This window comes from Xyrauchen texanus, chromosome 33 (genome assembly GCF_025860055.1).
Source record: "Xyrauchen texanus isolate HMW12.3.18 chromosome 33, RBS_HiC_50CHRs, whole genome shotgun sequence".
In the NCBI taxonomy this organism is placed as follows: domain Eukaryota; kingdom Metazoa; phylum Chordata; class Actinopteri; order Cypriniformes; family Catostomidae; genus Xyrauchen; species Xyrauchen texanus.
Genome location: NC_068308.1, coordinates 23,869,522 through 23,885,752, shown reverse-complemented (window position 1 = coordinate 23,885,752; position 16,231 = coordinate 23,869,522). Strand labels below are relative to the sequence as shown.

General features: G+C 40.2%; 1 protein-coding gene across 2 annotated transcripts; it reads right to left on the bottom strand.

The window, feature by feature from the left end:
* Positions 1-64: 64 nt before the first annotated feature.
* Positions 65-15,976, bottom strand: mmrn2b (multimerin 2b). Of its 2 annotated transcripts, none has more exons than XM_052103415.1 (8): positions 15,607-15,976; positions 12,183-12,296; positions 11,979-12,079; positions 11,465-11,566; positions 9,154-9,267; positions 5,844-6,250; positions 3,154-4,651; positions 65-753 (listed from the first exon to the last, which is right to left on the bottom strand). In XM_052103415.1, the coding sequence occupies exons 1-8, from the start codon at positions 15,879-15,881 to the stop codon at positions 335-337; spliced, it is 3,030 nt and encodes a 1,009-aa protein (XP_051959375.1). In that variant the 5' UTR covers positions 15,882-15,976; the 3' UTR covers positions 65-334. The 2 variants fall into 2 exon arrangements, with proteins under 2 accessions (XP_051959375.1, XP_051959376.1); XM_052103416.1 differs by having other exon boundaries at positions 112-582; positions 11,979-12,085.
* Between the last annotated feature and the right edge of the window lie 255 nt (positions 15,977-16,231).

Sequence of the window (16,231 nt, the reverse complement as noted above, 5' to 3'; positions counted from 1 at the left end):
GTCATATGCTTTGAATGTTATCATTTGAATGCATGATAATGCATTCAATTATTTTGAGTAGGATTTTATCCTAAGTTTTGTGTGTGTGTGTGTGTGTGTGTGTGCGTGCGTGCGTGCGCGCGTTCCTGTTTCAATATTGTCCTCCAAATTTGACTAAAATTTCTTGTGTTCTCACAGTAGTATGAAACTGAAACAACATTTTATTTGTATTATTATTAACACAAGTATTTTTTGCACCTCCAGCAAAGGGATAAATGCGAAATACAGAAAACATCAGGAGGTGAATGCTCAATAACTCTAATCTCCCATATTTTTGTCTCTCATCCAATTCTCTTCACTGCATGTCCTTGTGCTCTGTAATGAAGAGCAATAATCCAGACAGTGTGTTATCCCCTGGCTGTGTTTTTCGTAATGATCCATGCATCATTTCTAGTGTCACTGTCTCTCCTTGCCGAAGCTCCAGCAGGCAGCCTCGACTTGCTGTCCCGCCCTTCTCCCACTGTTCCTGTCTTAGGGAAGCCACTGGAACTCCACTGCGCTTCAGTACAGCCAATGAATGTCCTCTTTCAAAGTCTAATGTCACTAGGAAGAGATAAAGTCCAGTCACAGGTGCCTGGAACACCTCTGATGTTGCACTGAAAGCAGCATTGTGGTTCACAGCCACATTTTTTGACATGAGGTCCCTGTTTGGCCCTTTGCTGTGATCGAGGCTTGTGATGAACACAACAGGGGAATGTTGTAGAGTAGCATGTTCTAAAGAGATTAATCAAACTTAAAATTTTGTTCTTGAAATACCTTAATTTCTGATTAAAGAAAAATAAATGCTTTGTCATGATGTAGTTAAAGGGTTGTCCATGGAGGGGCAGTGTTGTGTGTACAAGACTCGAGTGAATGAAGTATACAATGTCTTCATTATTGGCTGCAAACAAAAGAAGCAGCAGCTGCCTTGATGGCGCAATGCCCATTCAGTCAATTACTTGACAGGCAGTGATTTGCATATGAAGGCACCTCATGAGGACAACCTTCCAAGTCACCATAGCATCTTGTCTAATGATCTATAACTAATTCTGCTGAGCTTTAAAGATAATACTTAGAAATTACAATGATTATTTCACACTAGAAATTGAAAAACATTTATAAGAAAAAAAGGGAATGAAAAGAAAAACTTGATCTAATTATTAACTAATTATTGCTTTCACCCATCATACACCCATGTAGAATTTTGGGATCTCAGAGACTGGACCTATATTGCCTTCTAAATCTGACCAGGGCTGCATCCAAAAGCGTTCTGTCAGAGTATTTGCTGAATTTCATGAAGAACGTTCTTCTTGAGGGTTCCCACTCATTTGAAGAGCGAAAATGTGTATATATCGTGGTCGTTTGATGGCTATTTTTTCTGAATTCTGTATTTGACCGGTAAATTAAATTGTATTATCAAAAATGGTGTCTAATGAAATTAATTAATTCAAACTTTAATCAGATGAAAATGGAATTATTTAAAATATATATATATATATTTCATTATTTTTTTTTATCAAATGAAGTGCTGCACAACAAAACATCCCAAATGTGAGATATTGCTTTATTATTGTTTTATTTAATTACAGTAAACATTATTATACAGAAGTTATACTGTATATTGGTCTTTTTTTCTTTCTCGCCATTTCACAGCTTTTATTTTTTGTGTTTTTGACAGTAGTTTTCACCTCTGGATAAGCCATTTGCTTCATGGACCAGTGTGATTATTAAACCCCCAAAAGCTGTACATAACAGTTTATAGTCTGTATGTGCTGCACACTTCAGAGTGCTGTGGTCTCTGTCATCTACTAAACACACAAAAGCGCATGTGATCATGATGAGGTGTTTTTAATGTTTGAGCACATTCATTTTGAAGTGTGCAGCACATGCAGATGATATATTTATTCAATAAAATCACAACGGTGGTTTGTGGTTTAATAATCACACTAGGACATATTGTGAATTTTATTTGATTAATTGTGCATTCAAACATTATTTTCATCCCAAATATCTAAAATTCCTTGACATTCTGTGTTTTATAGCTAATGCCATTGTTATGACTGGATTTGGAGGTTCCATCCATGTATTCCGCATCACTGATATCATAGGGACCTAAATGTGGTGTTTATAAGTGGACTCTAAATGATAAATTATTAAAAGTAAATTCACATCCCACGGTGTAAAGGCTGCATCGCCACTCTACAACTTAAGGGAGTGAATTAATTTTAAAATAAATTAGCAGTCCGACTATTGTCATTGAACATTCGTGACAGGGCTTCGCTCATGACAGTCAACCGTTTATAAGCTGCCAGTAGTGACAAAACTATACGTATTTGTGTGTTTGACACATATCTTGAGTCCAGATTGTTAGTATGGTTTTGTACATGTAGCACAAACCTTGTTAGCAATAATCAAACCGTTTCATTATACTATATTTACCAGGACAAATAATTATTTTCCAGGGCATTTAGGTATTTTTCTCATTTTCCATGACTTGTCCATGACTGGAAAAGTGCATTGCAAAATTTCAGGTTTTCCAGGACTCATGAGAACCCTGTCGAACAGTAAAAAAAAAAAGTACATTCTTTAGGTATGCAGAGTAGTATGAATGCATTCTCAGACATACTTTATCCCGTTGGCATAGTCTGGTGACTGAAATACATAACAAAATTACAACAACCGTGAAAATTATTTTTACTCTATTTTTTTTATATACATCATTTACCACAAAGAGCAACTTTCTTTGTATATATATATATATATAGTACTTATGGTTGAAATGAGCCAACGGACTAACATTTACCCTGCCATTTTATTTATTTATTTTAAATTCAGTGTTTTGAATGCGTTTTGAATCTCACAGTAGGTCATCCAGGTATTTCTCACAAACTCTTTTATGAATACTGAGTTTTTGGACACCCCACTCCATTGACATACCGTTTTTAGCACACTGTATAGTTGGAAAGTATGCATTTCTGACACAGCCCAGGTATCTCAGAATACAGAATGAGCCTTATGCCTTCCTACCTTCATATACAGCCTCTGAAGGCAGCAATTTTCAGCTTTTGGGTGCAGTCCTTGTTTCTCAAGATTCTTGGCAAATGAAATTATAGCAATATTAATGAGAGCTCTTACCTGTTTCAGTGTATCTTTTGTTTCGCCTACTGGAAGGTTTTTCTCCTCTTCTTTCCATCTGTTCTTGGTTTTGGTGGCCCCTTCTTTTCTTTCCTTCTTTCCTCCTGACCAGCCTCCAAACCTCATCCAAATTCAGGCTTCTAGCCGAGCTGGTAAGTTCTTCTGTATGGCTGAACAGTTTTTGAAATGTTCTCAAATGATCCTCCAGGCTTTGATTTAGGGATGTGACATTTGCCTGCAGTTCTACAACAGAACCGCCAGAGGGCTCCGTGCAGTTGCTGCAACGCTCTTCCAGCAGGTATACTCTACCTGCTAATTGCTCCACCTCTTTTCCCAGACTCCAGAAGTCACTGACTGAGTAGTCCACATCATCTCCAGTTGGAGGATCCTTTAAAGAGGCATGGTGACTATCTGAGTCCCTCACTTGGCTCTTTGTGTTGGTCCACTCTGAATACATCACAGGGTCATCACTATTCATCCCATCTTCTTCAGGATGCTTCCTCCGCTGAGAGACCAGACTCCTATCATGGTTTGCAATCTTTTGCTGCATCAATTGCATTTTCTGTAGAAGATTTGGGATACTGAGCTCTTTCTGTTGGTTATGTGACCAGTGAGTGAATTCCAAGACCTCCTCTCCTAGAAGCACTTCCAAGACCTCAGAGTGACGTACAGCATCATTCAGGAGGGAGGAAAATGTGGCAGATAGGCCTCTGATTTCAACCGACTTGGCCTCATCCCTCTCTCTCAGGTCACGGATCTCCTGTTGGCTGTGCAGAAGTGAAGCCTTTAGCTGAGACATGTTGTCGTTGAGAATCCGGCTTCTACCTTGCTCAAAGGCAAGCGATTCTTTCATATTCAGCAGACCCTGATGGAGATCTTCTATTTCAGTGGCCCAAAGTCCCCGATTCCTCTCTTGTTCTGCATTCTCAAATGCAAGCTGGTTTTCCATTGCTAATTGTGTCACGTTAGCCACTTCCAGTTCCAACCTAACCAGTGAATCTCCAATTGACTTACAGTTACAGGCCTGCTCTGCGGTTGGTGAATCGTTTCTTTGTAGCTGATAAAAAATGTTGTCCAATGTGAGCTCTATTTCTGTCAACTGGCCCTCATGTGCACTTAGATTAGTTTTAAGCTCGCTAATGCTGTTTAGCACCCTGACGCGGGTGGCCTCTACCTCCAGACCTATCTCTGCAAAGTGAACCTCCGAGTGCTGTTTGACCTTCTCTACTCTCTGTTGCAGGGTCAGTTGTTCTCTATGCAGGTCTTCTACTGTTCTGGCTGTGTCTTTTGAGGTCTCGGACAAGCTGCTGAGCTGTGCAGAGTTGCTTTGTGCATTCTCATCCAGTCGAGTGATGGCTTGCCACATTATTGAATCCTGTGCTGGCTGGCTTCCACTCTGTTTGCCAGAGTCCACATGCTCTCGCTGCAATGCCTTTTCCAGCCTCTTCTGGTCTAGTCTCACCTCCTCAACCAAGCCAGTTAGAGACTGGAGATTTACCTGTTGGTATAACAACAAAAACATACAGAGGAGTTCAGAAGTCTGCGTATACTTGTGAAAATGCATCTATTTTTCATTTATTTTATATAATACTGTTTTCATAACAAATGATATGCATAACAATTGAGTGAAAAGTTTAATTGAAAAGCATGACTAAGTATTTCTTATTCGGTATGTTTCCTTTTGTTTATGCATAACCTGATGATCAATGAATAACCAACAGGGTCATCAAAAGCATATGTGAGATAAATGATGAGGTTGGTAACACTTTCTATAACCCTGTATTCGTATTGCATTGTAATGGCATAATACAGCATTCATAATGTCTCATAATACACCTTATAATAAGTTATAACTTCTCATAAATAATTATAACCACAATTATAAAACATAATAATAATTACCCATTCATAGCATAATGAATGGGTAATTATAACACAAGCAACATCCAATTTTGCCATTCCAGATGTGTATGGCTTTCTTTATTCTGCAGAACACAAACAAAGACATTTAGAAGAATACTTCATCTCTGTTCTTTTCCATACAATGCAAGTGAAAGGTTGCCAAAAATGTTACACTCCAAAAAGCACATAAAGGCAGCATAACATTTATCCATAAAACTCCATAAATCCATATTTTCAGAAGTGATATTATAGGTATTGGTGAGAAACAGATCAATATTTAAGACCTTTTTTGCTATAAATTCTTCTTCCTGCACAGTAGGGGGCGTATGCATGAAGAATGTGAATAACCAAAACTCAAGAAGAAAGTGAAAGTGGATTTTGACTTAGTAGGGAGGTGAATTATATTACAAATTGACTAAAATATTGATCTGTTTCTCAACCACACTTCTGAAGACATTGATTGAATTTATGGATTACTTTTATGATGACATATGTGATGTAATTTTGCACCTATTCATTTGCATTGTATGAATCAACAGAGCTGAGATATTCTCCTAAAAATCTAAATTAGTTTTCTGCTGGAAAATAAAGTCATACACATCTGGGATGGCATAAGGGTGAGTAGACTATGAGAGAATTCTAATGGATTTGTGTGATAGGAAATGTTAATTTAATCAGGAATCTGCAAAATCAGTAAGTAATGTGATTATGTGAAACCAGGGATTATTCCTCATAGTTCTGAAAATGATGCCTACTACATTACTGTATTAGATGTAGTTGTGAATGACCTGTGCATCCATGCTCTGACTGATCTGGTCATCCATCTCTTCCTTCAGTTTTGATATGTTTTGCTGGAGCAATTCTTGCTGGGTCTGCAATGCTTTCTCCATCTGGGCTCTCTGTGTATCCAGTTGGGTTTTCATTTGTCTGACCAGGAGATCTAGTGTCTCCTCAAATGCTCCACTGTAAGCCTCACCCTTGCTGGACCTGTTGTATTCTTGTTCGAGTCGCAACTGCTGCAAGTCCTGAGATAGTATATTCACCTGACTAGACAGATGCATCAGTGTCTGATTGAAGCTTTCCAGCACTGGCTGAAGCTGATTCATCATAGCTGACATTAACTGATGCATTGACAGCAGTATGGATGAATCAAGAAGTGGCAAAGGCTGAGAGGTAGGGATCCCTTCTGTGGTACCTGGAGCATCAATAACAAGACTCTCTAAATGTTGCAGCATTAAGATTTAAAATAGGCGAGACTGGGGCTAGTATTCACACAGGGAAAGTTGTCACAAGGGCTATATCTCAGTAATGATAAGATTTGGAGTCAGAAGTCCAGTTGCGCAAAAGTGTGTTTTCTGTAGCTTTGTGTGACCCCATGTATACATGTGTGTAAGTTGTATTTTGGCTTTGCCATATCAAACACATAATTTAAGTTGATTTAAACCAACTCAGTTAAAAGTTATACTTTCGACATACTTCATGTGACAAAACAACATGATGCCAATCACAGTGCCATTTATCTTTGGGAGAAATGCCAAAAAATGTAATCTGGTTAGGAACCTAATTAGGTTTTTTCATAATTATCTATGGAGTCTCTTGTTTCATCCGATATGCCATTTTTAAAATTTTTGTGATTTATTGCGAAACACCACGCGGCTAGATACAATGTACACTAATGTGTACTTTAGTGAATCTTTTCCTTAGAAATCCTATTTCTACTGTGCATTTTCACATTGAGAATCAATGGGTTCATCCATCATATAGCTCTTCATGCAGCTACGTGTGTTCAATCCAAACTTCCTATCATAATTTCAGTTTCAGGCTACAGATGATATCTGAACCACTCAACATGTTTGGCAGATATGAAACTATGATAATCCGTATATAGATTCAGAATTTATAATGCATAATTTTATTTTTACATGGTTGGCAGTGATTGGATGATGTTGGCCATTACTTTGAATCAGAATGAATTATGATAATATTTAACATTTAACAAATTAGTCTATTAGTAGCTGTCCTCATATGTTGCCATACATTTTTAGGAAAACTTTGTTCTAATATTGTAAAGGGGTTAAAGGGAAAGGATGATGCGAGAACCGCCTTGACAATATAACTAATATTTTAATTATAAACCAAAAAGACAAACGCACACAAAGGTGAGTAAAATCACGTAAATCTCTCTCTGTCGCACTGCCGTCTTCGGACGGCCTTTATCCCTCTCAAGGGCTAATTAGCCTGATTAGGGTCCGGGTGTGTGGAATCACAACCCGGCCCCGCCCTCCGCCCTGCCACATTCCTCCCTCGTTCTCTCAGGCCGCATGATGTATTCCGCCCCATCTGCCGGCAGGTCATCCCCATCTACTTGGTTGAGGGAGGGGACAAGGGGCACCACACGCAGTATCGATCGTACCAAATTAACAAAACATGAAAAAAAAGAGTAAGAAAGGCCAACATGGAGCTGCAGTGAGAGACTTACTCGTCGGTTCTCTGATATGCCGTAGCTTGGTCCTCAGCCACTCCTCCACCCTCTAATGGACGACAGCCATGCCTCCTCGGGCAGATCGGAGGCAGTCCTCCGGCCCCTGGCGAAAGAAATGCCCCGCTGTGTATTTGGTGGGCGGTAGGGGTCTCCTCCGCCCCTAGCAGCAGTAAAGCTTCAGACAGTTGGATGGGAGCCCCTACTCCCCCCACGGTCAGTGGCCATTCCTCAGCTTTCAGGCGGCCGGCCTCCTCCGTCCTCCGGTGGATGGCCGCAGCTGCTCCTTTGGGATGGATGGTAGCGGCGAGAACTCCGCTACGGCGCATCCTCAGCCCTTCCCGGGCTTCGGCACCAGTGTAAAGGGATTAATAGAAAGGAGGAGGAGAGAACCGGCTTGACAATATAAATAATATTTTAATTAAAAACGTAACCAAAAAGACAAACACACATACAGGTGTCGGACAGTTTTTCGCTCTCGAGGGCTAATTATCCTGATTAGGGGCCAGGTGTGGGGAATCACGACCCGGCCCTGGCCTCCGCCCTGCCACAAATATATTTTTGTTTGCCCTTGGGTAAGGTATTTTTCATAAAAGTCAGATTGTGGCAAATGCAACATTTGTTGGCCAAAACAATTATATTTTTGTATGTTACCTTTTCCACTTTTGTTGCTTCATGAATCGTGCTGTGCCTCATAATTTTATTACTTTTGAAATTTAGCTGTTACGTCTATAATAGGCTGTTTAATTCTGTCAAGGTGTAGATTGTGTTTTGGAGGAATGTGTCTCCCCAAATGTTCACATGAAACCTACACCACTGGTTTAATGGCAGGTTCCATTGTGACAATTTACCCCGCTATTGGGGCACATTTTCACAAAAGGTCAACGTGTGTTCAATAAATGTAGCTTTTTTTTCCTGTGCAATAATGGTAAAACATTTCCAATTGTTTTTTGAAGCAATACTTCAAGAGATGTAGCTATACAGAAAATGACTAAAAATAAACCTCCCCTGTGTTAACTAGTGACAACTAGCCACAGTCTCCCCAACACATCAAATGTTAACAAGGGAAAATGCAAAGTTACACACTTTAAGATGTCTGTATTTCTACATCAGCATATTGATTCCTCGCTACAGGCAGAGAAATGCTATATCAAAGCTTGCACAGATAGCCTCATTGCCAATGCACATTCCCCTGAGAATATCACTGCATCTGACTGAGCTTTTATAGTGCTTTCTTCAGAAATAATCCTCTCCTTGCAGGCCTTGAACACAAACACATCTCACCAGGAGAAGCTATTAAGCCATTTTCAAATAGAGCAATTCCATGACTCATCATGAGCATGTGGTTTAGTGACTTTTTGACCTTCTTTCTGTCTCTTTCCCGTGGTTCACATCTTTGGGTTATTACATCACTGTGAAGTTTGTTTATATGAAAGACAGGATATCCTCCAGAGGAAGGTGTCATTGTTAAAGTAGATTTGGTTGTTCACTCAAGGGTGGTAAAATTATTCTTTTCACGTTTTTTATTTCACAGTATGCCTGCTATAAACTATCATTCAATATGTTTTCACTGTATACTCCGGTCTGTATTGCTGCAGGGCACAGATTCTGGTTCTTACCAACAGGGCTCTGGTTAGACGTAACAGGAAGCGAAGAGTCACGAATGGGAGACTCCTGTAGATGTTTGTCATCCCAGTTCATATCCTCTAGCAAGTCAGTCACCATTTTATCTTCTAGAAGGAAGGGCACAAAGTTTATTTGGAGGGATAATGTGGGAAGAAAGCTGAGCAAAATGTTGTAAGTCTAATGGCAAATATAGAGCCCACTCATATGCTCAGTTAGAGGGGTGTTTATATGTCTGTTTTTTCAGTACATCAAATCTTGACTATTATAGCACTCAAAATGCTCCACCAAAAGTTAAATATAAGGACCAGAAATTTACAAATATTATGAATCAAATATTATTTTGCTCTTTATTTATTAAAAATACAAATGTCTCAAATGGTGGTCTGGGAGGAGGTTTTAGGTAGGGAACGAGGGAGGAGAGGAGGGTGGCAAGGACAGGAAGGGCCGCAGACTGGGCGGCGGCCACTGGACAGGGATCAGCAAACTGGGCTATGGCCATTGGACAGGGGGCATGGATAGCTGGAGCAGTGGGAGTGATCAGGCTGAGTACTGGTCACAGGGGATTGAACAGATCTCTCGATAGCCACAGGGAACTGGACAGACTCTGTGACCACAGGGAATGGGACAGGCTCATTGATGGCCGTCGCGGTCGGGAGAATTTGCATGTCCTGCCCCCGGACATATGGGTATAAAGGGAGGGAAATGCATCTGTTTCATTCAGGATTTTTCTGAGGAGCCGACAATGAGGTTCAGCGATGTGGCCGGGAGGACACAACGTCTCGTTCCCTCCATCAGGGAACGTTCGTAACCTAGACGTTCCCCGTCTGTCACTCACTTTGACGTTGTGTCGAAGAAGTGACACTAGAGGTCCAATTTAAATCACGCCATGCGCTGAGCCTTGTACGTGTACTGCTGACACAGGAGCGGGCAGGTATTTTACGTGCCAAAGCGACCAGCTGTGCCCCGCTGCACGTACCCTTCCCCAATGCCCCATAAAATCGTCAAAGCCTTCTAGTTCTTTACCCCCAACATGGGGGAACAAGGCAACCTGCCAAGCATGGGAGCAGGCTGCGCCAGCCACGCCTTTTCTCTCTCTATGTTTCTCGCATAGAGTTAAAGCGGCTGGGGCCATCTTAATGCTATCATATGCATTGGGGAAGGCGATCTTTCCCAGTTTTCCTATTCTTTCAGGGGGGAAAGACCCTACGGAGACCACACCGGCCCAGACTGGGGGAGGTAAAGAGTGGTGAAGTACATCACATGGGCTTTTAGGTCACATGTGGGGAATGGCGCGGTGGTAGATTCTACCTCATTGGGAGGGAGGAGTTGCTACAAACACGGCGACCGGGGGTCTGTGAGGACTGCTAATGGGAGTCGCGGGTTCACTCGCAAGGGGACCGTACCTCAAGAGGATAGGCAGGCTGTTGCCTTGAGCCCGGATGGAAGTCAACGAGTGTGTAGGGGGGGCGGGTGGTTCGCAGGGACGTACCCGGCGAAACCGAGCCCGCTGCCATCCCCAAATTGCCTCCATCGCCAGCCGGGTCGTCCTCAATCCCGTGGGAAAAAGGAGCGACACGGGGGGCGACTGGAGTGGCGTTCATTCTGAGGAAGGAAAGCCGCGACCGCAACGTTGCCATGGTCATGTTCTCGCAGTGACGCTGCCTCGGTGTCATCGCTGCACAGACACACGAGACAGCGCCTGTGGCCGTCAGGGGAGGAGAGCACTCTACCGCATCCAGGAACTACACAGGGGCGGAAGGGCATCTTTATAAAGATGTGTCCTGAAAAGGACGTTCAACACCAGCTGTGTATATTGCTGTTTTAGAGAAATAAACTCTTTTAGAGAAATAAACTCTTTTACTGCTCTGTCGAAGCACCCAGGGGCAAAGAAAGTATTTTGACACAAATGGGACTCGTTATAAACAAACATTAAGAAGCAAAGGTATGGGGCACAAGGCTTGATCACTTTTAATAGTCTGGGAAAGAATTACTGATGGTTTTACCAGCCAAAAAAGATTTGCCTGCCAGATATTTAGGATGTGTGCCTCTGTTGTTATTAAATTAAACACGTTCCTTGCTTTTGCTTGTTGGCATATTTTGCACTGCAACTCCAGCTTTCATGAGTGCCAGCTGACTCGCCCTTTCATGTTGAAGGACACTCACTGAGCCAAAGCCCTGCTGGATATTCCATTTGTCAGAAGCAAAGAGAAAGGTCATTTTAAAGAAGCAAACATGTAGAAGGAGGTTATGTATGAAAGTTTGAAGGAAATGGCAGCCTTGCCCATACCAAAACAATAGACTTGCCTGAGTCATCACTGTGGTTAACCTTAGACACTTCAGAATGTTGGCTTTCTGACAGGGCCTGACTGGTCTTTGAAACATGCTTCTCATTTTCTGGAGGTTTTTCTGGAAAAGATTAATACTTAAATAAAAAAGTGAAGAGGAATCAATAGTCGAGTCAAAACACCAAACTGATTAGCTTATATGTCACTGTTTCATGTAGGGGATTGGGCACATGAAACTAGCATTGATGTTTGAGGCTAAATAACTGCATGACAAAATACTGAAAAAAAATGTTTTCTACTGCTACATGCACCTACATACAGTGTCTGCGGCTGTACGCACTGTACGTACCACACCTGAATTTATTTTTGTTGCTGAGAATAGTTCAGCAATCCTGACATGTGTCCTATATCTCTGTCAGCTGATTTGAATCAGAACTAGCAATGCCTGATTCATAAAAGTATTATTCTTTGGAGTCAGTTCTTTTCAGTGTATTGGACAAATGCACAATGACAAAGCACAATGGCAATGTTACCTTTTTCCTGGCAGTTGTGTCCTCCATAACCTGGGCAACACCTCCACTGCAAAGCATAGAGCACTGTCTGCTTCTGCCTGTACACAGGCTGTGAGGGCAACCTGTACCTGATCATCATCACCATCATCATCATCATCATCATAGGAAGAATAGCATTGTTGTGAAATGTAAGTTCTGAGTTGTGTGAGTTTTGTTGTGACTCACATGTTGAGTTGGCAGTCAGGAGTTCCATCAGGACATGGGTTCACTGATTTCACTGTTTTTGTCTCAGTGCCGGCTGTTGTGACCACACGGTGGTTGATATATGGGCACCATTTTCTGTAGGAAGACAAATACAAACTAGAGTTATCTGAATCGGGTGGGAGAGGAGTATGACGAGGAGGAGGGCGTGGCCGGGCCACGATGGAGCACGGCCGACGCTGAATCGGCTGATCAGTGAGAAAGGGAGATAAGGGGAAGCTAGAGTCACAGGTTCGACAGAGAGTCGCACATTGTCTGTCTGTTTGTTTTTTTTAAGTTAATTTATGCATTAAAAATTTAAGTTGATTGTTCAGCCGGTTCCTGCCTCCTTGCCTAGCCTTTACCTGTTACAACATGCAAGGACAAATGACGTTAGCCTACGATTTCACGCCAAGTCCGACCTGACTCTCAAAATAAAAATCATTATTGTTGGCTTACCGTAATGACAAGGACTTGGTTTTGGGCATCTTTTTCTTTTTTTTTTTACTCAAAAATGTACTTTTGTTGATTGCAGCCAACTAAATCTATGTAGTGCAGCTTTAAGCGGCACAACCTGAATTAACTGAAGTTTAATACTTCGAATATCAATACAGTTTTGACCTGTAAGCGCTGTGAAAATAAAATAAAAAACAGGGAAGCAATAAACTGAGAGGAGAGATTACAGCAAGAAATAAACTCCCAGACCCCTGTGTTTTCCTGTGGTACCCTTCCCAAACATGCTCAGAGACAGATAATATCACCTAGCAAAAGCTTTTAAATGGCACTCTAATATGCACGTTCAGAGAGCTCGGTTGCTTTTTGCCTTTCTGTTTTATAAGAGAGAATCTGATGAGCCCACATTGATTAAAAAGTTTACACTTACACAATCATATTTTGGAAAGTCTGTTTTACTGTGGTGTAATATTTCAGAAACAGACAAGAAAATTCACAAAAAATATTCTGAAAACCTGAACCCATAACCAGCATTAAAGAATTCGCAAAATATTTTTTTAATATGGTGTATCTAGCACTTTTGTGTTTTATAATAGCATTATAATGGTTTTGTTTCATAACACTGATGAACGCTATATTTGCTGATAATGCGGACACTGTGTTGCTGGAGGACAGAGGACAGTCCTCAGATAATGTCATTCTCATTATGAAGATTATAAAAGAGCTGTGTGACAGAAAAAGCACCCCCTCTCTCTGCTGTCTGCTTATTTTAAAACTTACAAAACTCACTTTATAAAACATATAGGTTAAACTCGAAATTGAAAAATTAACCACATTCACAGCCTTTAGCAGCAGCAAACAGCCCATAGTTATGCCTATAATGAACTACTACATGACAAAATAATTGTTCATCCCAATAATGTACCTCTTTACTGAACATTATTATATTATATTATATTATATTATATTATATTATATTATATTATATTATAAGTAACTTTTATCATGTTGCTGATGCTATATTAATGCACCACAAACAGCCTATACTGTTAGAAAAATGAACTATATTACATTACAGAAGAATTGTTCATTACTATAATTATTAATAATAAATGTAACTCTTTATTTAACCTTTTGTATTATATTATATTATAATATGTATTATGAACTTTTATCATATTTCTGATGCTATGTTAATGCGGCAAGTTGCAATGTTGCTTGGCAGCTGCATAAATGCTTTACTGAGTTATCATATTATGTTATTATTATTAACTTCTATGAACTTTTATTTCCCTAAAATGACTGTATATCAATGGTATTTCTTACTCATCCTTTTTCAGCTGACTTTATGTTTTGCATCCGCTGCAATAGATACAAGTGGGTTATCCTGTTTTCTCTCTTTGCCAACTTGAACGATTCTCCCTTTGTCCAGTAAAACATCAGCCCCTATTTAGCCACTGATTCAGTCATAGTTTGACTGAATGTATACCTGTCTGCTGCTTTATAGTTTTATCGTTAATCTGTCTTCATGTACCCACATCTGAACATCCTTCATCAGTCCACCTTTCTTTCATCTTTCCCCCTTTTTATCTCTCTTTCATTATAAACCTTTTTTTCCCCTTAAACACCAAACACTTTTGATTAGCACACCTCTTATGTCTTTTCGGGACTCGTCTTCAGTTCATATTCTTTTGTTCTGGTCCAGAGTACAATGGAAAAGTGCTCTTGTAAAGTGCTGTACCCTTACCTGCCCTCTACCTCGCTGTTACGCTGCTGTGAGCTTGCCCAGTCCTTTCCAAGCACTTAAGAGGACGGCAGAGATCCTTATATCCACAGAATCAATACTCAACATTCCACCTCATGTGTATGAGTCTTTATTGTGTGTGTCACTAAGATAAGACCAAAATATCAGCTAACATATCTACAATTTCATCAACATATCTAAGATCAGACTTTAGAAGTAGACAGAATAGCAAACAGCTGCTTAACAAGCACCCCCCATATCACAAAGTACCCCTCATCAAAGACTGTAGACTATTTATTAGATAACAAACTTAGCTGGCTTCATGGAGATCATGTTACTGAGGTCAAACAATACATTCCCAGCAAATCTTTCTTGCGTTATAGAGATTTCTGAAGCCCTAACTTTCATTGTCCTTGTAAGATTACTGTTATCAAGCCTATAGGGCAAATTAATTTGCTTTTTCATTCTCAAAACAGTGGGTGAGAGAGCCGTATTTAATTTGATGAGAATGACAACAAGAGAGTGTGGGACAAATACTGTTGTAAACCTTGGTGTTTATTGTTCAACTGACAAGACATTGAATATGTGTATTTCCAAATATTTTCCAGCATATATGGTAACTCTTCAAGACTGCTTGAAAAGCATCATTAAGTTGGTTGAGAGAATCCCAACTTGAGAGTGCAGAGCTGTAATTAAGGCACTGAGTTGGTATTTAGAAAATATTTAAATATAACATTTGTTTGATAATAACACTACTGCAACATGGTTATATTCATTAACAGTAAGTACATAAGTTAGTAAACACAAGCTAATATTAAACAATATTTAATATTCATTTTTATACTAATAAATATTTTATCATTAAAGGTTTTTTGTTAACATTAACCAAGATTAATAAATGCTGTAAAAACATAATTGTTGTTAATTCAAAATACTTAATGCAAGTACAGTGGTTAACAAATACTACTTTATTGTAATATTTATAACAAGTTTTTTCTTGTAAAATGTATTTAATATTTGTATTATATATTTGTATAATATTAAGATAGAATATTCCATTTAAAATGTATTTTATTAAACTAATATAATTTATAATTCATTATAAGTGTGCCATTTGTTTAATAATTGTTTGTCACTACATCTACCCTAACTAATTCACACAACTCATGCATAAAATTTTTGTGTCTGAGATATTAAGTCAATATAACTCACCTTCTGTGTGTAGGTGAATGTACTGTCTCTCTTGAGGGGTTTGCAGAGTTTTGAGGTGTGCCAGGAGATGGCATTGAGGCTGAGGTGCCGTGATGTTGTTGCTCATGTGATTTGGTTAGGTGAGTTGTCCCAAAGGTGCCAGGCATCTGCTTTGCCCATCCTCCAAGCGCTACTGCCGCCTCCTCATCAGTGTCAGGGTCCCTGGCCCTCACCTCACTGTGGCAGCTTAGAGCATTGAGCACTGCAAACATCAGCAAAGGCAATGTATGGGCCATCTTGGCTGTCCACTCCTTTGAAACACACAAGAAGGTACTGGAAGCATTCCTCCAGATGGCAGTTTGTTTTAATTGTAGCCTTGAAGAGCCCTGGAAATTCCCCTCCCTTCTCTCTTTTTCTCTCTGTCCAAACCAGCCGGTATCCTCACCATCATGCCTCTATCCCCACCCTCTCAGTTCCCACTCCCCCTCTCTCGCTCCCTCCTCTCCCTAGACAGTATCAACACCCGCTAACAATAGGAGGAAATGTGCTCTTTGCTAAAATGCTGGAACCATAAATCCATGTATTGCACTACGTATAATCTTGCGGTACACACTGACCACACATAAGCTTACGCAATGCTGTCTTA